Below are 27,232 nucleotides of genomic sequence, written 5' to 3' on the forward strand. Positions count from 1 at the left end.
AAACTTAATATTGTTAAAATGGCAACTGTCCCCAAATTGCTGTATAGATACAGTGTAATGGAGCTTCCCAGGTGGCTCAGTGGTAAAGAATCCACCTGCCAGTACAAGAGACACGGGTTGATCCCTGCACTGGGAAGATCCTCTGGAGAAGGAAATAACCCACTCCAGTATTCTTGCCTGGTAAATAGCATGGACAGAGGAGCCTGGTGGGGCTATAGTTCATGGGGTCGCAAAAGAGTTGGACACGACTCAGCAACTAAACAACAATCCCTGTCAGTAAGTGCTTTTGTAGAAACTGAAAACAGATTTTAAGATTTATATGGAAATTTAAAGGACCTTGAATAGCCAAAACAATTTTGAAAAGAATAAAGTTGACAACCTACACTGCCAGGTTTCAAAACTTACTACAAAGCTATGGTTATCAAGAGGTTGTGACATATAGGTTACAAAACAGAATTGAGTCTATAAATAAAGCCTTAAGTTTATGGTGAATAAAATTTCAACAAAGGTGCCAAGACAGTTCAGTGGCTGAAAACTATTAGTCTTTTCAACTCTTAACTCAGTTATACACAAACATTAATTCAAGATGGAGTGTAGACTTAAATGGAAGCTGAGATTATACATATAATAGAAGAAACTATAGGAGAAAACCTTCACAGTTTTAGCTTTGGCAAAGAGTTCTGAGACACAGCATCAAAAGCATGAGCCATGAAAAAAAACTGATGTTAGAATTCACTAAAGGGTTGCCCTGCAAATGATGTCATTAAGAAAAACAATGTTGGGCTTCCCTGGTGGTCCAGTGGTTAAGAATCCACTCCGCAATGCAAGGAACAACAGTTCTATACCTGGGCAGAGAAGATCCCACATGTCACGGAGCAACTAAGCCAGTCTGCCACAACTACTGAGCTCACGAGCTACAACTACTGAAGCCCTCGCGCCTAGAGCCCATGCCCCCCAACAAGAGAAGCCATTGCAGTGAGAAGCCTGTGCACAACTAGAGCAGCTCACACTCGCCACAAGTAGAGAAAGCCCGGGTGCAGCAACCAAGACCCACCACAGACAAAAATAATAATAAAAATTAAATAAATAAATATCTTAAAAACAAAACATAATGAAAAACAATGTCAAGTAACAAAGATACATCTGACAAAGGACTCCTATCCAGGACCCATTAGTGGTCTTGCAACTGAATAGAACAATCAAATTTTTAAATGGACAAAAAACTTCAATAGATGTTGTACCAAAGAAGACTCTTCATTGAGGAAATGCAAATCAAAGCCACAAACATCATGTCCCACCCACTAGGACAGCTTTAATCAAAAACATAGACAATGCCAAGTGTTAACAAGGGTGTGCCCAACTGGAACTTTTCCACATTGCTGTCAGGATTGTAAAATGGTACCTTCCTACCTTGGAAAAGGGCTTTCCAGTTGGCACTAGGAGTAAAGAACCCGCTTGCCAATGCAGGAGACATAAGGGCACAGGTTCAATCCCTGGGTTGGGAAGATCCCCTGGAAGAGGGCCTGGCAACCCACTCAGGTATTGTTGATTGGAGAATCCCATGGACACAGGAGCCTGGTGGGCTATATAGTCCATAGGGTCACAAAGAGTTGGACACAACTAAAGTGACTTAGCACCCATGCACACACCTTGTAAAACATGGGGAAATCCACTCTTGGCAATCTACCCAAGATAACAAACAAACCAAACATTCATGCGAAAACAAATGCAAATGTTCATAACAGACAAAAAGGAAACCAAAAGTGCATCAACTGACAAGTGAATACAAAACAAAATATGCTATACTTATACAAAAACAGGACAAAGCGCACACTCTACACTACAGACGGACTGCAAAACCTTGGGTGAAATCACAAGACACTAGAAGGCTATGTCAGCCGAGCGTATGCTCCTCGGTTTTTGTCTCGTCACAACAAAGATTTGGCGTGATGGACATTAAAGCCCCCTCGGCGTGTCACAGCTCTCGGGTCTTGGACAGACCGTGTTATAGCTCATAGACAAATCAGTGTTACAGCTCTATTTTATTTAGAAGCCAGCAGGAGAATCCATCCTCGAAGAAGAGAGAGAGTGGAGGAGCGCCCCAGCGCGCACACGGGGGTTGGGGGATGGGGGGGCGGGGCAGGGGTAGAGAGAGAGTAGGCACGCCGCGTGGGAGAGAGCGAGCAGCCCTTTGGCTCCTCTTTTTATCTGTTTTTTCCTTCCCCCTGGGCCTGCCCTATGCAAATTGCGCTTAGTCAGGAGTGCTGTTCTACCTGAAGTCCTCACTCTGGTCCTCGGACCTTCCTTTGACCTTCTTCTTCTGTTCTATTTTTGCGGGCTTTTTTAGCCGCCGCCATTTTGGACTCCTTTTCCCTGTTCTACCTGTCTTACAGTTATATATTGTGTGATTCCACCAACATGAACAGTCCAGGAAAGACAAATGTACAGGTGCAAAAAGCAGGACAGTGGTTGCCAGAGGCTGCGGGGAAAGAGGGCTTAGAGTAGGTGTCAGCTACAAATAGTGCAAGGGAAACTTTCTTGGCCTGAGGATTATGCCCTTCTACAAATTTCCTAAAAAATAATTGAATTGTCAACTTTGAACTGATGGATTTTGTAAATTCTACCTCAGTAAAGGTGACTTTCTATGTCATTAAATATTTTTATTTGAATAATGTAAAACGTTTTAATTCATCACAGGGCTTTTAAATTAATACATTTTATTTATTACAGTGTAGATGCTCTGGGTCTGCTCAGTGATCTACTCTGCTTTTCAGATCCTTGTTATGAAAACGTTTGATACTGTGAAAATGGTGAAATAAATGTCCTTCTGTCTGGGACCTCCCTGGTGGTCCCTTGGCTATAAAACTCCTCACTCCCAGTGCAAGGGGTCTGGGTTCAATTCTTGGTCAGGGAACTAGATCCCACAAGCCACATCTAAAAGAACCTGAACACTGCAAGGAAGATCAGAGATCCTGCAGGTCACAACTAAGACCCGTCGCAGCCAAATAAATGTATTTTTTTAAAGTCCTTGTAAGTAAATCTTTGCACACAGCCGCTCTTCTTTCCTCAGAACACTGTTAAGGCTCAAGGTATCCTTTCACAGCCCTCCCCAGCCTGGGTGCTCTGGGTGTGGCCATGCCACGTCAGGTCACATCTCTTAAGATTCTTTGCTAATCTGACAAAAGGTTCAAAACAGTGTCATCCCTCTCCCCGCTAGAAGTGTGTCACATTCCAAAAGGGTCTAGCTCCTGCCAGTCCAACCTGCACCTTCAGAAAGGATGGAGGGCAGGGACTCAATGTCAGTACTGGGGGTTGTGCTGCCATCCAGAGACAGTTGTGGGAGACTCGAAGGACCAGTGACCCTGGTCCTTCAACAAGACACTGCAAGGAGCAGAGACGATGATCCTATTATGAAGATACGAGCACAACTAATGCCATGTACAAAGCTCTAACCAGAAGTAAAACAATTCAGTACAATCAAGGGAAATAATATTTAGATCTTTAGTGATAAATTTGTTGGATTTCCCTGGTGGTACAGTGGATAGAAATCCCCCTGCTAATGTAGGGGACATGGGAGCAATCCCTCGTGCAGGAAGATCCCACATGCTGGGGAGAAACTAAAGCCTGCGTGATGCAAGTACTGCAGACTGTGCACCTACAGCCATGCTCCCTAACAAGAGAAGGCGCCACAGTGAGAAGCTCATGCGTCACAACGAAGAGAAGCCCCTGCCTGCCACTAGAGAAAGCCCACAAGCAGCAATGAAGACCCCGTGCAATCAAAACTAAATACAGATAATTAAAAAAACAGAATTTGTTAATTTTCTTGATTAGTATTCCAGGTACTTACTGCTCTATAAATTACTACAAAACTTGGTGTGAAACACACATTATGGTCACAATTCTGATGGTCAGGGAGTGAGATGACACAGGTTTGCCTCCTGCCACAAAGCAGGTCTTCTGGGTCTTCAGCTCCCACTTTCAGATTAAGAAAAGCCACACCCCCAGACTCATCCTCACCTGAGTCCTGACCAGAAACCATGATGGGATGAGACTTTGGGGGGTCCTGGGAGGCAGTGTGTGGTAGAAGGCCACACATCACCCTTTGCTCCTCTTCGCATTGAGAGGTGGAATCTAATCTGTTATGAAGTGATTTCTGTTATGATTCCTACTCACCTTGTGTGAAACTCGTGGGATTTAAGCTATATGAAGATATGTTAAGTAGTTAAAAATGGAGTCACACTGGCCAATGTGAACTTCCATGTTAGTTGTTTTGAAATGTCTGCTGTAGCACTGTATTTTAAGTGATAAACTAGGAGTATTACTTTAGATAAGAAGCTTGAAGGATGATGTTTGTCACTCAAAGAAAAAGAACTGTTAAGAGTCAAGACCCCTCCCCCTAGGGTTAACTGCTGCTCCTTAAGAGACCACTATGCCCAGTGACTTTGAAAACTCTTCCCTGGAGGAACCTACTCCACATTGTTGAGAGCTGTTCCAGCTATTTCGGACACTGCCAGAGGCCCTGCTGGAGCAGAAGGCAACTTCCCATTCATGTTTGTCTTGAGTCCTACTGCCCCGGGACCAAAGACGCTGCTCATGCTGAGAGGCCTCCTTCTCAAGCTTCTCCCTGTAGTGGTTCATTACCCCCTTGTCTTTGCTTTGTAATTGTGTGTAGTAAACTGAGTGATTTGTCAACTGAATGTTGGCTACTGTTTTATATATCTCTATTCCTAATTCTCACCTGCTCTTACTGCTGGGCCCTGCCCTTCCTTCAGGCATAGAAAACAGGTTTTTTGGAACATTTGTTTTTGAAGTTCCAGTGGCCAACATTCCGCAGGAGCCATATGGGAAGTCCTTGGGTCAACAGCCCAGGCCGAGCGCTATGCAACATGGTCATCTTTTTGTTGTTGTTTTCATTTTATCACCTCAAGCAGCATATGGGATCTTAGTTCCCTGACCAGGAATTGAACCTGTTCCCCCTGCATTGGCAGCTCAGAATCTTAACCACTGGACCACCGGGGAAGTTCTGGAGTGGTTTGTTACATAGTGGTTTGTTACATACATGGCATGATGGTACCGCAGTTATTAACTCCCAAAGGACCTTTTTACTTAGAATATTGTGTGTAGAAATATTTATGGTGAAGTGACATTGACGTTTGCTTCAGACTTACTCCATGTCGTACGGAGATGAGGGCACACCTGGCACAGGGCTGGAGGTAAGCTAGAGGGCACCTGTAGACGCTGATGGCAGAAACTCTGGGCTTTATATTCCCATTCTTTCTGCCTCCATCCATGTGGTGGGCCACCTCCAAGATGGCTGAATGGCCCAGCTCGTCTCCTTGTCCTCATGTCCCCATGCTCCCCTCCAGCCCTGTATTGAGGAAGCTCCACATGCCCAGCACAAGAGTAGAAACAAGGGCACCTCTCATACTAGGTTGTGAGGGGCACTGTGGCTTTGTGTTGGGCACTTACTGTTTCCCTGGCTTGAATTCTCTTTCTGAGGCCTCACGTGGGGAAAGCCAGCTGCCTTACAGAGAAGCCAGAACCTGTGGGCAGCAGGGAACTAAATCCTCCAGCCAACAGCCTGTGAGGATCAGAGCCTCCTGCCCACAGCACGTGCATGAGCTTGGAATTCCTGCAGATCCTGAAACCAGGGCCCTGGCTCACAGTTCAACCACAACCTCACTAGACTGGAGCCAGAACCACCCAGCGGAGCTCTCCCTGATCCTTGGTAAAGACAGTGTACGTTGGTCGTTTTAAGCTGCTAAATTCCAGGGTTATGTTTTTACACAGCAATAGGTGACAGAGTTTGATAGTTTTCAAAAAGCGCTTGGGTTGTCGAAAAACAGACTTGCTCAGTCAGCGATTCTGCAGTGTAGCACGACGCAGGACGAGTGCGGCCGGGTCTAGCGGCACGGTTTTCAGGTGAGCCAACAGGAAGCCTCAAAAGCACGTATGGAATAAATACAATATTGGAATGCTCTGCCTTTGGCCAACTAAACTTTATACATTTTAAGCTGACCATGTGACTCTTAGTTACAGAAAACTCGCAAATATTCCCCCAAACTTAAGACATTTCCAAAAGATATCAAGGTCAGTATTTCACATTAGGTTCTGTGACCTAAAATGCCCCCACCACACGCAATCCAGGGGTGTGTGATGACTTCGTTGTGAAGCATTTGAGGTCTTGCACTCCGCGAGGAGGAGGTGAAGGAAGGAGAGTTGCATGCTAGACCGGCGTTGGCAGCGCAGGCTCCGCCAGGCTGGTTACAAATTATAGGCCCTGCTTGGGGCTGCAAAATGCTCGCTGGCTGAACGCGTGGGCATGTGTCCGACAGTCGCCACGCCTGGTGGCGTCTGGGCTAGGAGCTCCCAAAAGGGCGACGGCATGCTGACTTGGTCTGGAAGGGGAAAGGCCTGGAGAGAGCCATTTGGACACCCGTGGATGAACGTCCGACGATAACTTCCGGGAGGGCGAACAGCGGCGAGTGGGCGCGAAGGCCGCCTAAGGCCGGACAGCTGCCACTCGCTGACCCCGGCTCCTTGATGGGACCGGGTGTGCCGGCTCGTCCCCGCGGCGTGATGGCAGTGTGCCCTCGGAAGGAGAGATGCCCGCTGACGGAGACGCGCCCGTAACACAAGCGCGTCCCAGCACCTCGCAGACCGTCTCACTTCCCCGCCCCTTCAGCTTGCCGGCTGACTTCCTGGGGATACCCGGGACTAAGAGAAGCCTATGGCAAAGGGCACAGGAGCCCCAACCGGTAAGTCCCCTCTGCCGCGCTGCCCAAACGGACGCGCCCAAGAGGCCGGCCCGCAAGATGGCGGCGGCGCGCTGCCCGCAGCTCCTCGCACATGCGCTATCCGCGGCCCGCCCAGCGCGAGCGGAAGTCGCGTGACCCCGGAAGTGGCCGGCAGGGCGCGCGCGGGCGGGGCAGCGACGTTCGTCATTCTGTGCGGGAGGGAGCGCGAAGAGCGGCGCGGACGATCCTCCGGTGAGTGCGGGCGGCGGGGCCAGCGAGCGCGGTGGGCACGGCGGGCGAAGCGGCCGCGGGGAAGGAGGCCGGGGCCGCGCCTTTGTTCTCGCTTCCCGCCCCGCCCGCCAGTCCTGCTGGGGGAATCTGCGCAGGGCGGGGGCGGCATTGACAGCGGGCGGCGCCCCGGGCGCAGGGCGGGCCCACGTGCAATCGGGGGCGCGGGGATCTGGAGGCGGGGGCGCGTGTGCCGGGGGCGGGAGCCGGGGTCTGTGCAGACCTCTTTTGTGGTCGCTGCTCGTACTCGGCAGACCCCTCCTCGCTAGTGTGCGCGGATAGGGGCCAGGCGGGACGCCTCCTCCCCTGGGAGGTGAGGTCCCTGCGCCCCACCCTGCTTGCCGGGCCTCGCCTGGCCCAGATTGCAGGCCCTGCGGAAGTGCGGGCCTTGCCATCTCACTTAAATGATTTTGTCGCCTGCGGCCGCGCTTGGGTGACGTTAGGGCGTGAGCCTTCTAGAGGAATTCCAGAGGAAGCTGCAGGGAAGCTTGGAAAAACGAGCCGGCCCCACCCTGCCTGTGGCGGCCCGGCGGTTCCGGGTCCCCAGCGGCCCTTTTTAAGATAAGGTCCTCACGCACGTCCCGGCATTGGCTGTCTTTACTGGCAACCGGTGGCCCTGACCCACCTCCCACACCGCCGGGTCTAATCTGAATTGGTTTCAGATACTCCTCAGGGATTCTACAGGGTGCGACGGTCATCCTTAGCGAAGGAAGTCCTGTGGCTGCCCCATCACTTCTCGCTTTGACACCACTGCTCTGGGCTCTTCTGGGGCCCGGGCGGAAGGAGGATCTTGAGACTACCCATCACATGGCTGTGCAGTTCCCAAATTCTAGGTCACAGACCCTCACAGTTAGAGATTGGTTTGTCGGACAGGTAGGGTCTTTTAGGCCATTTTAGGACTTACCTGTGGGACTTAGGCTAGCCCCGTCACCTGAGCTCTAGGGGAGCCCTGTGTTTGGGCTGGAGTGAGACATGACTGACCCATGTCCTGCACAAAGGCCTTGGTTTGTAGCTGGGGCGTTTTCGAAGGAACAGGATGGTCAGAGAGAACCCAGCAAAAGGGTTCCTTGAGGGGAGGGCCTGGGCAGCTCAGAACAGGAAGCAGCACTTGGTCCTGGTGCTTCCTGGTTGGACCCAGGTGCTGCTGCTTCCTGGGCAGCAGGGGAGCTGTGCCTGGTTTCCTCTGAGAGCAGGCTGCAGCTTTCATTAGCTCTGGATGCTGGGGTGAGGTCCTGTGAGGTGGGCAGGGCGAGGAGGTGAGTGGCCGCTTTGGGCTTCAGGAGCCTGTGTCTGGGCCCTTTTTGAAGCTCTGGCCGTCACTGCCTTCCTGTTACAGAACGTGCACCTCCCCTTGGGCCCAGGTTGGGGGCTTGGCCACTTGCAGAGAGCTGTGCAGATCACCCGCAGGTCCTGCAGAAGGGCAGGCGGGGACACACTGTGGGTCCCTCCAGGCTGCCACAGCCCCTGCTACCCTGGTCACAGGTGTCTCACATCCAGCTAGAGGTGAGTATGGCTGAGCAGGAGCCCACAGCTGAGCAGTTGGCACAGATTGCGGCAGAGAACGAGGAGGACGAGCACTCAGTCAACTATAAGCCCCCGGCCCAGAAGAGCATTCAGGAGATCCAGGAGCTGGACAAGGACGACGAGAGTCTGCGCAAGTACAAGGAGGCCCTTCTGGGCCGTGTGGCTGTGTCTGCTGGTAAGTGGGCCCTGGTGGGGTGTGTGGACACCTGTTGCTTTTTTGCGTGTCTGCCACTATTTCCCCCACTGGCAGAGCTCTAACTTGCTGTCACTCTGCAGACCCCAATGTCCCCAATGTTGTGGTGACTCGACTAACCCTGGTGTGTAGTACTGCCCCGGGCCCCCTGGAGCTGGACCTGACAGGTGAGTGGCATCTCCAGGTTCCTGGCTGGGGCTGCCTGGCACCCTGCTGCTTCCCCTAAAAATAATTTGTTGAGGTGCTGGCACCCTCTTGTGGGGAGCCTAGGAAGTGCAACTTTTAATAAGGCTTTGGCTTTGGTATGGCCTGGGATTGGGGGGTGGGGTGTGTGTGGGTGTCTGGGTGTGTGGCCTGGGATGCCAAGGGGGGTGTGTGTATGTGTGTTTGGTGTGGTCTGGGATGCCAGGGTGTGTGTGTGTGTGTGTGTGTAGAGGGGCAGACGGAGCACCCCACCAGGGCCGGAGTGGCCTCCCCTACCTGAACCTCCTAGTGTGGCATTCCTCTCAAACGCAGGTGATCTGGAGAGCTTCAAGAAGCAGTCCTTTGTGCTGAAGGAGGGTGTGGAATATCGGATAAAAATCTCCTTCCGGGTAAGGAGGAGGCTCAGGGGGGATGCTGGGGGCTCGGACTGGAGAGTCTGGCTGAGCCCCGCTTGGGTGCCTTCTTGCAGGTGAACCGAGAGATTGTGTCTGGCATGAAGTACATCCAGCACACGTACAGGAAAGGCGTGAAGAGTGAGTGAGGGTGGGCACCAGGGGGGAGGTGGCCACCCAGGGGCTCCAGGGGCGTCGGGAGGGAGCGAGGAAAGGCCCGGCTCAGCTCCCTGACGGACGCCCTCCCCGCACCCCGCAGTTGACAAGACCGACTACATGGTGGGGAGCTATGGGCCCCGGGCGGAGGAGTATGAGTTCCTGACCCCCATGGAGGAGGCGCCCAAGGGCATGCTGGCTCGAGGCAGCTACAACATCAAGTCCCGCTTCACAGACGACGACAGGACCGACCACCTGTCCTGGGAGTGGAATCTCACCATCAAGAAGGAGTGGAAGGACTGAGCCCCTGCCGGGAGGCGGGCAGGGCAGGCGGACGGAAGGACGGACGCGCCCCCCCCACCACCCCAACCCCCTGACCCCAAACCAAAGTGCTGACAGGGCCCGCCCACGCTGCCACCACTGCCCCTGGGCTGCCTCCTGGCTGGCCTGTCCCTCCTCTACCCTCCCAGCCCACTGGCCCCAGCCTCCTCGGTGGTCTAGTGTTGTTGCTGCTTCCGCCTGTGCTGTGGGGAGGGAGGCCTCGACCTCCCCTTCTGTATCCCTCGAGATTCCCCCACTGTCCTGACCCGACCTGAGTCCTTGGCACGGGAGTCAGGCATCGCAGTGGGGTTCAGGGTGCTCAGGTCCCCTGGGCCTTCTCTGTTACGTTACCTGGACTCCTGTCGCCCCCTTCCTGGTGGGGGTGGGGTGTACCGCATGGGGCCTCGTGGGGCCGGTTGTCCTCCAGCTTTCACTTCTCCCCGGTCAGCCCATCCATCACTGTCAGTAACGGTCTAACCATGATGCCTTAACATGTGGAACGTGTGCTGTGGGGGCGTCACTAACCTCTAACCCTGCGTCTGCATGAGCATGTGGTGTCTCCCCGCCCAGTCCCTACCCTGTCTGTGATCCCCGTGGCCCGGGAAGGCTTCTGGGATGTGCTGGTCCCTAGTCTGCCCTGGCCTGGCCAGGCCTGCGGGGACAGCTCCAGGGGCTTGGGAAAAGCCAAATTGCCAAAATTCAAAAGCGGCCTCCAGTGCCACCTGGGAGGCTGGGTGTCCTCACGCCTCTGCCTTCTTTGTCCCAGTGGGCAGTGCCTACAGCCCACGGCCCCAAGAGAGAGCCCTCGGCAGACAAAGCCAGTGGCCGAGCCTTACTTGTCCCTCCTGGCCCGCCGGCCTGGAGTCGTGTGCCTGGCCCGCCAGTATTTATTGCCTCCATATGTGCCGTCCTCTGGGCCCGCTGGTCTGCCCCTCTGCCCCCGGGCTCGGTGCCACCATCCCCAGCAGGCCCTCCCTGGACCCAGCCAGGACAACTGTGGGACCAAGCTTGCACCGCTGGAGCCATCCCCTCTGCCCCCACCCCACCCGACCCCACCCTCCCTGGTCAGGCCCGGGCCTAGAATGCACAGGCGCCTGTCCCTGCTTCTCCTTTTCTGACCGGGAAATAAACTTCCCCCTAAGGAGCCAGGGTGTCTGCTGCTCATCTCCTGGTGGGGAAGGGGAAATGGGGGCCCCGTTGCTCTGCTTCCCCGGGGCACCCGCAGGAGGGCCAGGGGCCAGGCGCAGTCACCACTGTCTGTGGCTGGTGAAGGAGAAGGGGGTTACAGCCCTTACTCAGACACATCAGCCCCCAGGCTAGCGCTGTCCTTTTGGCTGGTGGGTTCTGCCGGGGAAAGGGGTCGGGGACAGTTGGGTCCAGTGGGGCATCCGGTGTCTAAAGTGACTCCTGCACACCGCTTGTGGGCCCTCTCTGAGCCTCTGAGAGGGAATGGTTCCAACCTCAAAAAAGGGGAACCATGCTGAAGACTTGGGAACAAATACAATGACTGGGTCCCAGGGAACCCAGGACAGGAACTCAGAGCTGGATGGGAGGATGGAGAAGTTGGCAGCAGGGCCAGTGGAGAGGGTGGCATGGAAGGCCAGAGGGCCAAAGGTGGGATTGTGAGGCGGGGTGGATGGGAGGAGATGGGGACCCTCGCTGCAAGGAGGCATAGGAGAGTGCCTGGGGAGCCCTGAAGGACTGACTGCCGAGACACGCATGCACCACTGCCAGTCCCGCTACTTGGCAGGGTCTCTTGAGGACCTTGGGGTGGCAGGGATGGTGCTGCCTTAGCAGCACCCCCAAGGGCACCCAGGAACTAAGACACCCCTTACCGACTGGACAAGGAGAGGGCATATACGAATCCCCAGTTCCATCCAGACAAAGTTGAGTCCGTAAACCCCGTTTCATGGCTCAGTGGCAAAACTTTCAGGGTGAAATCTTCCTTTGTGCTCAGCTGGTGAGAAAAGTGTGTGCCACACCTAGGCTGCTGCTGTCTGTGTGCCCACCCTGGCCACGCCTGCCAGAGGCTGCCACTTTTCTCAGTTCTTAGCAGCAGGGTGAGCCCTTCAAGGATTTATTGCCAGCTGGAGCAGACCAGGAAGTACCCTTTCATTCCCACCCCCGTGCCAGTGACCACATGCCATGCCAGGATGGCTCCCACAGGGCTGGTTACCGCCTGGCTTTCCTTACCCCAGGGCCCCTGTGCTAGGTACCAGGACAAACTGCCACTTTCTGCAGCAGCTGGCCCAAACATAAATCCAAGAGTCACAGTCACAGGGGACAAACCCTAACCAACCTCCTGGGACCACCAGCCTTAGGCAGGGGAAGACAGACTGCACAGCCCTGGGTTCCCAAGCCCAAGGCCTTTCTCACAAAACTAAGATGCCCATACCTCTGAAACAGCCCTACCTTTGGAGGCGAAAGGCTTCCAGGCAGCAGCTATAGTCTCAGCCAGCCAGAGGAGCCCCAGGGCCAGCCAGAGCCCCTCCAACTCTCCTGGTCCACTTCCTAAAATGTCCAGTGAAAATCTTCAAATCTAGGGTTGACCTGTGCTGTCAGCAATTTGGTTTATTGGGCAAGGGCTTTCAGAGGCTCTGGCAGGCCAGAAGGGCTAGTCATGCCATCTTGACTCTTGGATTTTCCAAGCTTGATTTTGATTCGTGAACTCAGACCCCAAGTGCCAGGTTGGACAGGCACCCTGCCAGCAGCCAGGACTTTGTTCTGGTTCCTCCCCTCGTGAAGGCTAACATGAGGTGGCACCTGTAGGACCTGCATGACGTGTCTCTCAGGTCCCAAGTCTAACCTGATCCTCCTGGTTCCACCCCAAACCCGTTTGTACAGCTCAGTGCTCCTGAGCCTGGCCTCCCCACCATTATGAGCCAGCACCTGTAACCCTCTCCACTCCCTCCTGTCCATGGCCCTCAGCCATCCCCTACAGGGACCCTTCTTCCACTGAGGAGCATGGCGATGGGCACCAGGTCAGCGCCTTTCATGGACTACCCACCAGTTATTGCAGCTTACTAGAATCTTCATACTCAGCACTGTCATGCTTTACAATCCAAGTCCACTTCAGTCTACCACGGCCTCCCTCACCACTGCACCTGGTTCCTATATCCCACCTGTGTCTCAGTTCACCTGTGTGCAAACCTCTGTGGCCCATAGCACAGCCCTCGGCCCCGTGCTGCTGCTCCACAGTAGAAATCTGCAAGTAAAGAGGATTCCTGGGTGTTCATGAGCTTGCTGTTAATACCTCCAGTTGGGTTAAAAAGGAGTTATTTTATTCTGAGAATGCGCTTGCTTTTTTTTTTTCTTCACACCATGTGGAATGCAGCATCTTAGTTCCCTGACAAGAAACCCAATCTGTGTCCCCTGAGTGGAAGCCTGGTCTTAGCCATTGGATCACCAGGGAAGTCCAGAGAACTTTTTGGAGGGGGATATGCATTTATTTTTAATAAAAAAATTTCCCCCAACAATTGAGGGCCATGACTCATTCTGTCAATTCTCACACGGGTGTGGCTGCCTGGACCTGGGGAGGACTCGAAACTTTCTCAGGACATGTTTCCTGTCCTCCCTCTGCAGGGGACGCCCGCTTCCAAACCAAGGTCAGCCTGAGGTGTCTGTATTTCTTCCAACTTCAAGGGCCAAAGCCAGAGAGAGCTCCTGCTAACTAAAGGAGGACCTTCAAATCCTTGAGAGGGTGTCTGAGTTGCCGCATGGCCCTCCTGGAGAGCAGGGGTGACCATGCCAGCGTCACCACACCTGGCATGTCTGGATCACCTCCTTCAGAGCCATCACCACCTCCATGCTCTTGTCCTTCATGTCCAGGGCGAGGAGAACTCTCCAGCTTCTTGAGACACAAATGCCACCAGGTTCTTTGCGAAGACATGGATGAGAGGCCCATCCTTCCCGAGGAGGACTTTCGTGGTCAGCACAGGCTTGCTGATGTCACTAGTCACATTGCTGGGTTCCAGGGAGACCAGGGTACCCATCTTCCCCAACTGGGTCACCACCACCAGGATGTGACTGCTAAACGCTGTGCAGGCCCCCTGGGTGGGGACTCCACACACCACTGCAGTCTTCTCTTTGGATATCACCGATGGTGTACCTTCCATAGCTGAGTCTGCTCAATGGCACCCAGCCACCCGCCACGCTGCCTGCGCTCACCATGCCCAGAGAACTCAAGAGTAGTCTTTATCAAACACTGATCACTCAGTTGTTTAACCAGTGAGCACCTTCTCTGGGTGTAAGAGACCCCTGGAGGTCATCCTGAGCCGACTGTGCTGGGTTCAGAGATGCCAGAGCCACAGCTACCAGGTGGGTAGGCTCTGCCCTCCAAGGACACACTCAGTTCAGGGCATTGGCGTGACAGTGACCATGGCTTCATCACCTCTTCCTAGAGTTGCCCTTGAAAGGCCTGTGAGTGGCCTTAGGAAAAAGACACTAGCCCTTCCCTCAGGGCCAAGGCCTGCAGAGGTGCACACTGAACCTGGCCTATGTTCTGGGGGACAGGCTGCACCCCTGCACCTCACCCAGCTATTTACCAGCCCCAGAAACTGGAGACCTGGGGCTATCACCATACCTGGCCTCCCTCCCGCTTTTTGGGAAGCCCGCTTCCCTGCTCCTGCACAGGTCAGTGCACAGGTTGATTCATGATGGGTAACTGTGCTTTGAGAAGGTCCATCAATGCAGACAGAGCATGAAAGCATCATGCCCCCGCCCACGCCGGAGCCCCGGTGAGGCCCTGGTCCTCACAGAAGGATGACTTGGCTGTGTCCATCTGGGCTGCACAACACTGGCTCTGTCATCACCTGCATCAAGACGTGTCCCAGTTGCCCTTGGTTTTGACCAGGGAGTTCAAATTGAACCACAGTAAGGCTCAACCATCACCAGCAGCTCAGATCCTGGCTGTTCTGCATCTGGTCTGTTCTCCCCTTGGTTCCAGTAGTCTCAACTATTTACCACATGCTATGAGGCCAAGTGGGAGAAGGCAATGGCACCCCACTCCAGTACTCTTGCCTGGAAAATCCCATGGATGGAGGAGCCTGGTAGGCTGCAGTCCATGGGGTCGCTAGGAGTTGGACACGACTGAGTGACTTCACTTTCACTTTTCACTTTCACGCATTGGAGAAGGAAATGGCAACCCACTCCAGTATTCTTGCCTGGAGAATCCCAGGGACGGGGGAGCCTGTGGGCTTCCATCTATGGGGTCACAGAGAGTCGGACACAGCTGATGTGACTTAGCAGCAGCAGCAGCATGAGGCCAAGCTCCCTCCAAAGTGTCACCAAGTATATCTTCATTCTGTTAGCTGAAAAAACTATAAAGTCCCCAAACTTAGGTATCTAAACTCAGATTTCATGAGTGCCTCTGAAATCGAGATGTGATACAAAGATCCCTTGTCTCAGGCCCCAAATTGTGGTCTGTAAAACAGTCATGGCAATCACAAAAACGTGGGAAGATTGGGCAGGAGACATGAGGCAGTTCCCACCGGTTCCCAGAGAGCAGAGCAGACCTGTGATGCTTATTATGAGCCGGGCCTGCTGCTCAGCAGGCCAGCACCCAGGCCAGAACACGGAAGTGGGCTGGAGGCTGCAGACACATCATTCACGGCCTTTTGTTTTGGGAGGCCCAGCTCCAGTAAAGTACCCCCCAGGAGGTACAACCACTTCCTCCTGATTCTTGCTCTACTGGCACTGGCGGAGGGGCACAGAGAACCTGATCTTGACCTTCCGAAATTCATATTCTAGAAGGAATACTGCATAGGATATGAGAACACATGCCCTCAGGAGCAAGGTGTCAACAAATGCAAACTCTCTAAAGTACAAAAACATACTTTTTCTGTTTTACCATTTTTAAAACCAAGATGTTACTATAGCCAACGTGTACATTTAATGTAGCAGTGTCTCCCTCCTGCCAAGTTATTAAATCGATGATGAGTCTTAGTGGGGGTGGCATTTCATAAAAGGAAGTGAACACAAATGAAGAGAGTGTCGACGGGGTTGGGGGTTGGGCTTTGAGCCTTTGAGGGCAAGGCGCTGCTCCGTCCAGAATTGCGCCGCCGGACAGAAGCTAACATTCCGGCCACGCATGTTATTTTAAATGCTCTGAAGCCACATTAAAGAAAAAGAAATATGAAATTTTAATACTTTCACTTAACCCAACAAAATATTCCAACGTATCCATACAAAAAGTCATCGAGGAAATATCGTACACTTCTCTTCCATCCTCAATTTGTGTGTTCACTGTGTATTACACTCACTCCGGGTCACACTGCCCGGTCGCATTGTAGAGCTCGGTGATAGTGGCCGCTAGCCAACCCCGTGGCGGACGGCACAGGTTTACCCGGTCGCCTGAAAGCTTCCCGGAGGCCGCTTCGTGGGAGGCAGCCTGTAGGAAGAAAGGGAGGTGCCCACAGTGGACGGTGCCGGACCGGAGCCTCTCACCAGGCGAGTGGCCCCATTCCGGGCACAGCTCCGGTGGGCGTTGCTGGCTCCTCCATTGCATTCCGAGTGGGGCCGTCCCCGGCCCCCCGCGCGCTGCCCCTGCACCGCGCTCTGCCGCCACCAAGTAGCGCCATGGCCACTCAGGGAGGCTACCCCGGCAACGCCCGCACAAGACACCAGCCGTCACGGCAGGAACCGCACGGGCCTCACGCGCGCCGGAAGAGCGTCAGCCCAGCTTCCGGCCTGCAGAGCCGGGGGGCGGTGTCAGGTGGGGATACGCGGTCCAGTCAGAAAGCAACACGAGGGGTTTCGGAGGCGCAAGCGTGGCTCCGCCCCTCAGCTGAGGAATCCTCCCCACTGCCACGTTCGACAAAGGATCGCGCGGGGAGCGCGCATGTCTTGGCCAATCAGGAGCCGCAGAACCCGGGTCCCCGAAGGTAGCAGCCATTCCAGGCCCGGGGAAGGTGTATGAGAAAACCACCAGTCACAAGTCGAGAGAGAGAAAGTTCTTCTCCAGGAGCCAATGAGATGCCGGGGACGAGTGCGAGCGCGAGCTCCTCGACCAATCCCAGGCGAGGGCGAGGGAGGTGCTTGTAGCAATTCCGAATCCGGGGCCGTGACTTGTGTGGGCCCCCAATGCGAGTGCAGCGGAGGCGGGCCCCGGACCCCCCAGGCCAATCGGAGGTGGGCACGGGCGGGTGCGCGCGCTGCGGCCGGACTTATAAGAGCAGGACGGGCGGCGCGCGCTCTCGTGGCCTGCTGTCCTGGCGGCGCCAACTGAAGCGCCGCGTCTGTGCCGACATGCTGCGCCGCGCTCTGCTGTGCCTGGCCCTGACCGCGCTATTCCGCGCGGGTGCCGGCGCCCCCGACGAGGAGGACCACGTCCTGGTGCTCCATAAGGGCAACTTCGACGAGGCGCTGGCGGCCCACAAGTACCTGCTGGTGGAGTTCTGTGAGTGCCTCCAGCTCGTCCATCCGTCCGGGCCGGGCCTCGCGGCCACTCGCGGGATAGAAACGAAGCAGGGACAGAGGAGGGAGCAGGGGCACCGGGGTGGACTGGGGGACGGAGAGGGCTGGAGGATGGGGGACCTGGGCGCACTTCCCCACGCTTCCTTCCCTGGCCCCGCCAGAGATGAGTTGGAGTCTAAAGGGGTGTCAGCGGGCCACCCCTAGACGCGCTGACTTCTATCCCCTGGAGAGGCCCATCTGTAAGCGGAAACAGCTCACAGACTTGCTGTCAGCGTCCCTACGCTGCCCGCGTCCTGGGGGCATCCCTCGTGCCCAGCTGGACCTTGATATGATGACCGAGGGCAGACATCCTGGATGTGCCTTTGTGCCTGACGTCCACATGGCAGGATCCCTCTGTTAGCCTAAGGAAAGTAGGGTCGACTCTATGAACTGCCACAAATACGAAGGACTATGCAAGGGGTAGCCTTCGAATTGCTCACCTGGACCAGTTCCCGGAGAGCACTGCCCCTGCCCACACCACCGTTCACCAGGGACAGCTGTCTTCTGATGAACAGTGTTGCCCACCAGAATCCAAAACCTTTGTTTGTGTTCATAAGTGTATGAGCCCTGACTATCTCAGGTGGAAATCTTAGGCCCAACATAGCCACTAACCTGAGTTGAGAGAGAATCTAAAGAACTTGTGTTAGATGTGAGTCTCTGGCTGGTGTTCTCAGATGTGTGTCTCATAGTTATGACTCGTCAGTAAATATACAGCAGCCATGGCTTTAGCTTTAGCTTCTTAATTTCTCTGGTTCCAAAAGGGAAATTCTAGGACCCGACTGCATTAACTGCCTACAGGTAGTAGGAAGTTATTAACCATTGAAGATGAGGGAGAGTAGGAACCAGTGGTTTGTCTTTCGTACCCCCCTGTCCAATACTGCTCAAGAGCATCCACAGCCCCTGCATTCAGAGGGGTTATCCTGGTGCAGAAATAAAGATTTCATGGAGGGCGGTACCAAAGGAAAAGGGAAGGGAGGCGGTGGAGTGGGTCGGTGCTGCTTTCTAGGTCTTGCTTTCTCTCCCAGACGCCCCATGGTGCGGCCACTGCAAGGCTCTGGCCCCGGAGTATGCCAAAGCAGCTGGGAAGCTGAAGGCAGAAGGTTCTGAGATCAGACTGGCCAAGGTGGATGCCACTGAAGAGTCTGACCTGGCCCAGCAGTATGGTGTCCGAGGCTACCCCACCATCAAGTTCTTCAAGAATGGAGACACAGCTTCCCCCAAAGAGTACACAGGTGAGAACGCGGTGCTGTCCTTTCCTTGCCAGTAGACAGGGTCTTGGAAGATAACAGGTACGGAGGAGAAGTTGTTCTCCGACTGGGTTCTAGGGTCTAGTTCAGCCTCAGGGTTGTGTGAGGAACGTTCTGTCAAGTGGAGAGGGTCATCCCACAAGGTGGCTAGCCGGCTGAAGTTGGTCCTTAGGTTGACCAGTATGGGGGTCGGGGAAGGCTGAGCAAGTGGAACAACACGTTTCAGCCTTTGCTCACTCTCTCGTGTGCCTGCCACCAGGGCAGGTGTGAGGGCCTTTCACAGAGGAGGGGCAGACAGAGATCAGCGGGTACCAAGCTGGGGCTTGTGGCGGTCGTGGTAGAGCTCAAATCCAAGCCCAGCTGCACCGGCCCCTCCCTCATTTGCTGCTCAGCCGCCGCCTCTGTGTAGCCCAGTCGGTACCGGTGACAAAAGGGGAATCTTTGTCTGTGAAACTGGTTCTGTGGCTTATCCACACGAATCCTTTAGAGCAGCCCGTCTTGTTCATTCTGACATCAGCTCTGATCTCAGTAGGCTGCTGTTCTGTTGCTCCCACTTTTACTTGGGTTCACTTTTGGAATGGGAGTGCCATATGCAGAATTAACCACAATCCTGTCACTAACACTGAGGTCTTGTAGATGAGAAAACCCTTTTTCACTCCTCCTGTAACTGATAGCACAGCTTTTATTAATTCTAGGCAGAGTCCTTTTAAATGTGAGATTTGGCAACCCTATTCCAGGTCAGACTATGTAGTCACACAAGGGGATAAAGGGCAACTGGTCTCAGTCTTGGGAGGAGCAGATTTTTTCCTTCTCGTTTGATCTGCCGTGATGGTGTACCTGGGCTGATCTCTTCTCCTGCCAGTCCAGGAGGTGTGTAGGTTGAGGACACCTGACCAGTCTGGGTGCACGAGGCAGCAGAGCCCAACCTGCTTTTTCAGGGGAAAGCTAGTCTCGAGGCTGTCTTGCTAAGCAGCCCTTTCTTCCAACCCTACCACATCGCTAAATAAGACAAAGCCTGGTGTGAGACCACTTGGGGTAAAGTACTCATGTGTTTAGTGAATTTAAATATCAAGGAAAATTTACAAGATGCAAAAGTGATTTATGATCTGTTATCCAGAGGTCACTGTTGCCTTCCCTTTCTTTAAACACATCCACAGTTTCCCATATACACATACAAGCCTTTTTAACCTTGGAATTCGGGTAGGTATGTAGACAAGATTCCTTTCCTTATGGCAAGGTGATGTTTTGCTCTGGTTTTGGCAGAGAGCTTGGATAAGGATAGGTGGGGAGGGTGGGTGCATCCCCGATATCAAGTGGACCCTGCCTGTGTTTGGGCACAGCTGGCCGAGAAGCGGATGATATCGTGAACTGGCTGAAGAAGCGCACGGGCCCCGCTGCCAGCACGCTGTCCGACGGGGCTGCTGCAGAGGCCTTGGTGGAGTCCAGTGAGGTGGCCGTCATTGGCTTCTTCAAGGTAGAGGCTCGTTAACTTCACCCTGGGTCTTCCTCCCACCTGCCGTGACCCGGGCACTGTGGTGTCCCCCATTGCTGACCAGGGCAGGGGTCCTCAGTGTTGGGACGGTGGTCACCTCTGCTTCTTCTTTCCAGGACGTGGAGTCGGACTCCGCAAAGCAGTTCTTGTTGGCAGCAGAGGCCATTGATGACATCCCCTTCGGGATCACATCTAACAGCGATGTGTTCTCCAAATACCAGCTGGACAAGGATGGGGTTGTCCTCTTTAAGAAGGTGAGTGCGGGGACTTCCCTGCTGGTCCAGTGGTTAACTCTCTCAGCTCCCAAAGCAGGGGGCCCAGGTTTGATCCCTGGTCAGGGAACTAGATCCCACATGTTGCAACTAAGACCTGGTGCAGCCAAATAAATGAATAAATATTTTTAAAAAAAAAAAAAAGAAGGTGAGTGCACTCCCCCCTCTCCGGGGTGGGGAGTTGAAGTTCCGGGCCTTTGAGGACCTTGCCCAGGTGGCGCTGGCTGCTGGACTGCGGCCCGCCTGTTATCAGGGCCCGTTTTGCAACGTCAGGTAGTAGGAGCCTTAGACTGTGGCCTTCAGCCCTTCTGCTGTGGGCCCTATGTCCAGCTTCTGTGTTGGCCCCATTGTGATGTTTTATGCAAGCCAAGTAGCTTCAGAGAATTAGCTTTTTAAAGGAAAGCTGTGGTGAGACAGACGTGATAAAGTTTAGCGTTTTAACCACTTTGAAGTTTTCGGTGGCATTAATTACGTTCGTGGTAACGTGCAGCTGTTACTTCTGTTTCCACGGTGGGGTATTAGTGGCATGTGTTCCCACTCTGTTGCAGAGCTGGGCCTTTAGGCTTCTGCAGGCTCCCCTGGCCCCATGTCTGTTATGCTTGGTCATGAAGGGGCCGTGTGTCTCTTGACTTCTCTGCACTCTTGCTAGGACGCAGCTGGGATTGGTGTTTGTGCACAGCAGTTGGTGGGTGATCGGGGTCTCTTTTTATCTTAGCCACCAGATAGTGGGTCTGGGGCTGGCCAAGCATGCGTGCCCTTGGGACACAGCTGTCCCTGGATTGGGTAAGAGTGGAGGAGGAGGGAAGGCTATGACGGGGGGAGCTGGCGCTGGAGCTGCATCTTCAGGGAGAGGGGCTAGGCCTTGGACTCCTGTCCTGTTTTGTTCCCAGGGTTAGAAGGTAGTTGTAGCATTACAGCAAAGTGGTGAACTGAGTGATCAGAAAGGACACAGTGTTGGGGGGCCCAGCCTCCCCACTGTGTGCACTCCTGGGTGGGGCACTGCTGAGCCTCTAGCATCTGGGCTAGGGAGGGCAGCACTCCCAGGTGCTCTGGGTTCTGGGGTAGCTTGCTTTCAGCTATTTCTGAAGTCCTTTCCTCTTCCTCAAAACAAGAGGTATTATATACATTCTCTTCACTCAGTAGCCATCCTCACCCCATCCCTTAAAGGGAACAGAATTGCTAAATTAGTTAATTGTCTTCCCAAAGGTTCCCAGGAAACTAACAACAGCTGATTAGGAGAAGACCCAGCCAAGTTGGATGGAGTTGAGTGGAATGAAGGTCCTGGGGGCCTTGAATAGAATGTCTTGGGTGCGTCCTACAGTCCTGGGTGAAGGATGGGGAGATTCAGGCCTGTGGCGCTTGCAAACCCCTTTTCATCAGCTTGATCCACACCGTCCTTTTCTATTACTCTTGAGATCTGGAGTGGCACTTGTCACACTGGATTGATGCTGGTTCTGGTGATCACATGTCCTTGAAGGTTAAAAAGGATGATTCTTTGTTCTACAAACACTGTAGTCATGGTTGCTCATCTCTTCTCGGCCTCAAGTCTCTGGTATCTACGCGGGGAGAAGGGGAACAGTGAGGGGGGCTTCCCTCTTCCACTTGCTGGCTTCTGGCAGCCATGCTGGAATGTCATGCTGCCTTGGGCAGTTGTGAGCCTGGCAGAGCCCACGGGCTTTGTGCTGAGGAGTCAGTTGGGGTCACAACTGCAGTCGGGCAGACAGCTCTACGGATGGGAGGAAGAAGGTGCAGATTCCCCTCGGCCCACTGTCCCCATTCTCCGCCTTTAGTGTTGCTTCAGGCTGTTTGCCGAGTTCCTGAGTGTGAGCAGGGTCTTCTGTGTGGGCAGCCTTGAGAGATGGGGCTCCCAAGAATGGCCAGCTGCCACTTGCAGCTCTGAGTCCGAGTCCCAGCTTGGGTCTGCTTGGACCACTGGTTCGAGAGCTGATTGTCCTGTGTCTTTGTTTGGTGTTTACTTTGTTTTTCTCTTTCATCTTAGAAGCCAGGGGCTTAAGAGTGGGGGTGGGGCCTTATTTTTGTGACATTTTCATTGCAGCCTGGTGGGGTGGCTTCTGCCCAGGGCCCCAAGACCTCCTGTGGCTGTCCCCAGATACATAAGGGCTGTTTGTTTTTCACCAAAGGAGACACTGAACACAGTGTAACGTGGCACCATTACCTCGACCAAGGTCGTGTCTCAGTAGAGACACGGCGGTTTTGGGGGAGCAGGGATGGCTGTCTGCCTCTTAACGGGAGATCTGCTTTATGCCTGATGGAGCCTGGCCGTGGCCAGCCTCTTGCCTCCATGTCCTTCTTGTCTCTCTGCACCTTCCCATCACGGGTGTGGGGAAGGCAGAGCCAGCTTCAGCTAGTGGGGTGGGAATGAGAAGTGGCTAGTTACTTTGGGAAAATGCAGAGGGAAATGGCCGGGCAGGGAAGGTGAGTGATTTCTCTCTGTAGGTCCCATCTGAGTTCACACAGGTGACGGGAGGCTCACTGACCAGCCGCACAGGCTGAGGCACCGCTCGGCCTCCTCGCAGGGAGCTGTGTCTGCCCACCCATCCGGAGCTGGGGCCACACCTCTCAGCTCTATGGCCTCAGCCTTTGCTTTTCATGGCTCCAGGACTTTGAAACTCTTTTTTAATAGATTATTGGAGCTCCCAAAGACCTTTTTTTTTTGGTGTGGAATACCTACCCATTTTTATTGTGTTAGACATGTTAGAACTGAGAAATAAAAAAAAAAAAACCCTGTTCGTTCTAAAATAACAATAATACATATTACATGTTATCAAAAGAGATGTTTTGGGGGGGAATTCCCTGATGGTCCAATGGTTAGGAATCCATCTGGGATTCAGTCTCTGGTCGGGGAACTGAGATCCCACAAGCTGCATGGTGTGGCCAAAAAAATAAACATTTTTATGAAAATTTTTTCCCAGTGTTTTTATGGCCAGAGTGGTGGTTTAGATTTCTGTCGGTCTCTAATGTCTGTCCGAACAGAGGACAGCTGGGTTTTCCTGTTTGCCTTCAGTCTGACGCAGTGTCACACGCCATACTACATACTCTGGGGGGAATGCATGACAGGGCACCTGCTGTCTGAGCGTGGTTGTGAAAATCGGTCTGACCTTGTGGCCGCCCTGGAAGGGCCTTGGGTCCGCAGGGGTGAGGCCCACATTTGGAGGGCCGCAGTTTTGGGGACTTGACAATGAGGGAGTCCCCTGGCACCCCACCCAGGACATGGGGCTCTCATGGCTTGTCAGGACCGTGCCGGGCACGGTCTGAGCCAGCTGCTGCGGTCTCAGCCTGCGGGAGGCTGCCTGCCGGTGTTCATGGGAGCCTTTGTGCACTTCTGGTGACCTCACTGTGGCTAGTGCCCAGAGGGTGTGTCCAGCAGCCATCAGCTGGTTTGCTTTGGATGGAGACGTGTGTCCTGCCGGCCTCCCCCGCCCCGCCCCCCCCAACTGCTGTCACAACCCAGACAGGAAACTGAGGCTGTAGACTGCCTTCCTGGCCATGGTCAGCTGGCCAGGGCCACAGGGGGCTTTGTGGAGAGCCTTGGCACCCACGCCTTTCTCTGTCCACAGTTTGACGAAGGCCGGAACAACTTTGAGGGGGAGGTCACCAAAGAAAAGCTTCTGGACTTCATCAAGCACAACCAGTTGCCCCTGGTCATTGAGTTCACCGAGCAGGTGTGTCTCTGTTGCTGATCTTGCCCCAGGTGGGGAGGGTCCTGATGTTTGGTCCTGGGGACCCTGACTTACAGAGACCAGGTGTGTGGTGGCCTTGGGGCCAAGGAGAGAATAGCCCGTGTCGATAGCTTGGTTTGTGTCCCAGACCAAGTAACCTGTGTTTCCAACGCAGACAGCCCCGAAGATCTTTGGAGGGGAAATCAAGACTCACATCCTGCTGTTCCTGCCGAAAAGCGTGTCTGACTATGAGGGCAAGCTGAGCAACTTCAAAAAAGCGGCTGAGAGCTTCAAGGGCAAGGTGTGTGCTCCCTGTGGCCCGCAAGCTGCTCAGCACCCCTGGATCAAAGGCTGATCAGAGGGTTCCTCCTGCCTTGGGACAGCCTGTTTTAGTGTGGGGTCCCAGTTGTTGGGGAGTGGGCAGCAGGGAAGTCTAGGGAGCCCTCATTGTACAGTGCCATCAACATGCCTTTTCTCTCCCAAGATCCTGTTTATCTTCATCGACAGCGACCACACTGACAACCAGCGCATCCTGGAATTCTTCGGCCTAAAGAAAGAGGAGTGCCCGGCCGTGCGCCTCATCACGCTGGAGGAGGAGATGACCAAATATAAGCCAGAGTCAGATGAGCTGACGGCAGAGAAGATCACCGAGTTCTGCCACCGCTTCCTGGAGGGCAAGATTAAGGTGCGGACCTTGTCTGGGGTCGGGGTGCTGAGGATCCTTGGGGCGCACAGAGCAACTAGGTGGCAGAGGGGCCCCCAGGCAACTGTGTGTGCCTGACTCTTCTCTACTCACCCTCTAGCCCCACCTGATGAGCCAGGAGCTGCCTGACGACTGGGACAAGCAGCCTGTCAAAGTGCTGGTTGGGAAGAACTTTGAAGAGGTTGCTTTTGATGAGAAAAAGAACGTCTTTGTAGAGTTCTGTAAGTGAAGCCCTCCACTCCTCTGGGCTTGCTGGGGCGGGGTACTTCCCAGCCCAGCGAGACGCAGAACAGCTTTCTTTCAGATGCCCCGTGGTGCGGTCACTGCAAGCAGCTGGCCCCCATCTGGGATAAGCTGGGAGAGACGTACAAGGACCACGAGAACATAGTCATCGCCAAGATGGACTCCACGGCCAACGAGGTGGAGGCGGTGAAAGTGCACAGCTTCCCCACGCTCAAGTTCTTCCCCGCCAGCGCCGACAGGACGGTGCGCCCACCACTGAGGGGAGTGCGGAGGAGTTGGGGGGCTGTCGGGGGGACCGCATCTCACATTTCATCCCCGCTTCTTACAGGTCATCGACTACAATGGGGAGCGGACACTGGATGGTTTTAAGAAGTTCCTGGAGAGTGGTGGCCAGGATGGGGCCGGAGATGATGACGTAAGTAGTCATTGGACCTGGCGGGCTGTGGGGCGTGCTGCCACGCAGTGCTGCACGGGGTGGGGTGTGAGATCGGAAGGGTCTTTAGGCGCCACTGTTTGCTCAGGAACCTTCGCAGGCACATCTAGCATGTTCTCTGTCAGCTGAGGTGCTCTGCCCGGCGTGAGCTCGGCCCTCTCTACATCAGCTGGGGGGAGTGGAGGGGATAGCAGAAGTGCGTCTGGGCCAAGAGGGTGGGGCTGGGTCGGGTGGTGGAGGGAATGGTCAGTTCAGGCCACAGGGTCCGCCCGGAAGTGCAGCGATGTGGGACGAGGGGCAGACCGGCTACAGGGTGCAGTGGGGGCAGTGAGGACCGCCAGGGCCGAGTGCGCTGCTGGGATTGGTGGGCTGTCACCAGCCCCTTGAACTCTAGGACTTGAGGGGTGGACATGACACACCAGTGGCTCCCTGCTCAGTCTTCATACTTGTGCCATGGATGGAGTAGGTCCAAGTACTCACCCGCTTGACAGCACGGGGTGAACTCCCAGAGCACCAGTTCTCCTTCCACCCTATATTGTGGGCAGGAGCCCCCATGCCTCACTGTCGTCCAGAAGCCACCCCACACATCTACGCATCTGCTCATAGAGACCAAAGGTGGCTGCTTGTGTCTGAGCGCCAGACTGGTCCCTAGTCCTTGGCATGGTCCCTAGTCCATGGCCTCAGCAAGCTGGCCCAGCCTGGACTACTCACAACCCTTCCTTGCCATCATATGTCCCAGGATCTAGAAGATCTTGAAGAAGCAGAAGAGCCTGATCTGGAGGAAGATGATGATCAAAAAGCTGTGAAAGATGAACTGTAACGCAGAGAGCCAGACCTGGGCACCAAACCCGGCACCTCCCAGTGGGCTGCACACCCAGCAGCACAGCCTCTAGACGCCCGCAGACCCTCCCGGCGAGGGAGCGTCGATTGGAAATGCAGGGAACTTTTCTGAAGCCACACTTCACTCTACCACACGTGCAAATCTAAACCCGTCTTCCTTTGCTTTTCAACTTTTGGAAAAGGGTTTATTTCCAGGCCAGCCCAGCCCAGCCCATCTTGGTGGGCCTTTTTTTTTAAATCGTGATGTACTTTTTTTGTACATGGTTTTGTCCAGAGTGCTCGCTAAAATGTTTTGGACTCTCACGCTGGCAATGTCTCTCATTCCTGTTAGGTTTATACTATCACTTTAAAAAAATTCCGTCTGTGGGATTTTTAGACATTTTTGGACGTCAGGGTGTGTGCTCCACCTTGGCCAGGCCTCCCTGGGACTCCTGCCCTCTGTGGGGCAGAACCAGGCAAGGCTGGACGGGTCCCTCACCTCATGCGGTATTGCCATGGTGGAGCGTGGCTCCTGCATCATTTGATTAAATGGAGACTTTCCGGTCTCTGTCACAGGCCGCTCCCCCACCATGAGTGGAGGGTGTGGCTGGGCCCAGGACAAGCCCAGCAGCCCCCTCCTTCCCCAAGCCAGGGTCCTTATTGCTCTGTGATGTCCAGGGTGGCCTGAGGCCTGTGCCAGGCAGAACCGGGACCCTTCGTTTCCAGGCTGGGAGACAGCCAAGGATGCTTGAGCTGAATCACATGTTGACAGTTCTTGAGGCATTTCTACCACAATATTGGAATTGGACACATTGGCCAAATAAAGTTAAAATTTTCTGCCTTTTGTCGTCTCTGCCTTACAACTTCTAGGCACGGGGATGGGGGTTGGAATTCCAACATTCTAGGGAGAGGAGGTGAGCTTGGGGCTGCTCTTGTTGAGCCATCTCATTTTTTTTGGAGCGTGGCAGACACCCAGAAGCATGTACACATCCCATGGGCGTGGAGCTGTCACTGCGTGGAGCTGATCCCACGTGTAACCTAGTGCACGTGGTCGGGGTAGGGGGAGGGCTGCCTCC

The 27,232-nt window shown here is 54.3% G+C and overlaps 2 protein-coding genes and 1 pseudogene across 3 annotated transcripts; 2 read left to right on the forward strand and 1 right to left on the reverse strand.

Moving 5' to 3' along the window:
* The first annotated feature begins 6,858 nt into the window (after window positions 1-6,858).
* Window positions 6,859-10,959, forward strand: ARHGDIA (Rho GDP dissociation inhibitor alpha). 2 transcript variants are annotated; one of them, XM_070390174.1, is made up of 6 exons: window positions 6,859-6,989; window positions 8,508-8,724; window positions 8,826-8,909; window positions 9,259-9,335; window positions 9,416-9,479; window positions 9,598-10,959. In XM_070390174.1, exons 2-6 carry the CDS (start codon window positions 8,535-8,537, stop codon window positions 9,795-9,797), a joined length of 615 nt encoding a protein of 204 aa, XP_070246275.1. In that variant the 5' UTR covers window positions 6,859-6,989; window positions 8,508-8,534; the 3' UTR covers window positions 9,798-10,959. The 2 variants fall into 2 exon arrangements, with proteins under 2 accessions (XP_070246275.1, XP_070246274.1); XM_070390173.1 differs by having other exon boundaries at window positions 6,882-6,989; window positions 8,362-8,724.
* A 2,477-nt stretch (window positions 10,960-13,436) lies between these two features.
* Window positions 13,437-14,809, reverse strand: LOC138992125 (proteasome assembly chaperone 3 pseudogene; annotated as a pseudogene).
* Window positions 14,810-16,998: 2,189 nt separating this feature from the next.
* P4HB (prolyl 4-hydroxylase subunit beta) lies at window positions 16,999-26,997 on the forward strand. Its single transcript, XM_005905380.2, has 11 exons — window positions 16,999-17,211; window positions 18,293-18,499; window positions 19,855-19,988; window positions 20,123-20,260; window positions 23,857-23,961; window positions 24,134-24,259; window positions 24,443-24,643; window positions 24,762-24,882; window positions 24,966-25,147; window positions 25,233-25,319; window positions 26,077-26,997. The coding sequence occupies exons 1-11, from the start codon at window positions 17,061-17,063 to the stop codon at window positions 26,155-26,157; spliced, it is 1,533 nt and encodes a 510-aa protein (XP_005905442.2). The 5' UTR covers window positions 16,999-17,060; the 3' UTR covers window positions 26,158-26,997.
* The last annotated feature ends 235 nt before the right edge of the window (window positions 26,998-27,232 follow it).

The sequence above is a fragment of the Bos mutus genome, chromosome 19 (assembly GCF_027580195.1).
Source record: "Bos mutus isolate GX-2022 chromosome 19, NWIPB_WYAK_1.1, whole genome shotgun sequence".
NCBI classification, from domain to species: Eukaryota; Metazoa; Chordata; class Mammalia; order Artiodactyla; family Bovidae; genus Bos; species Bos mutus.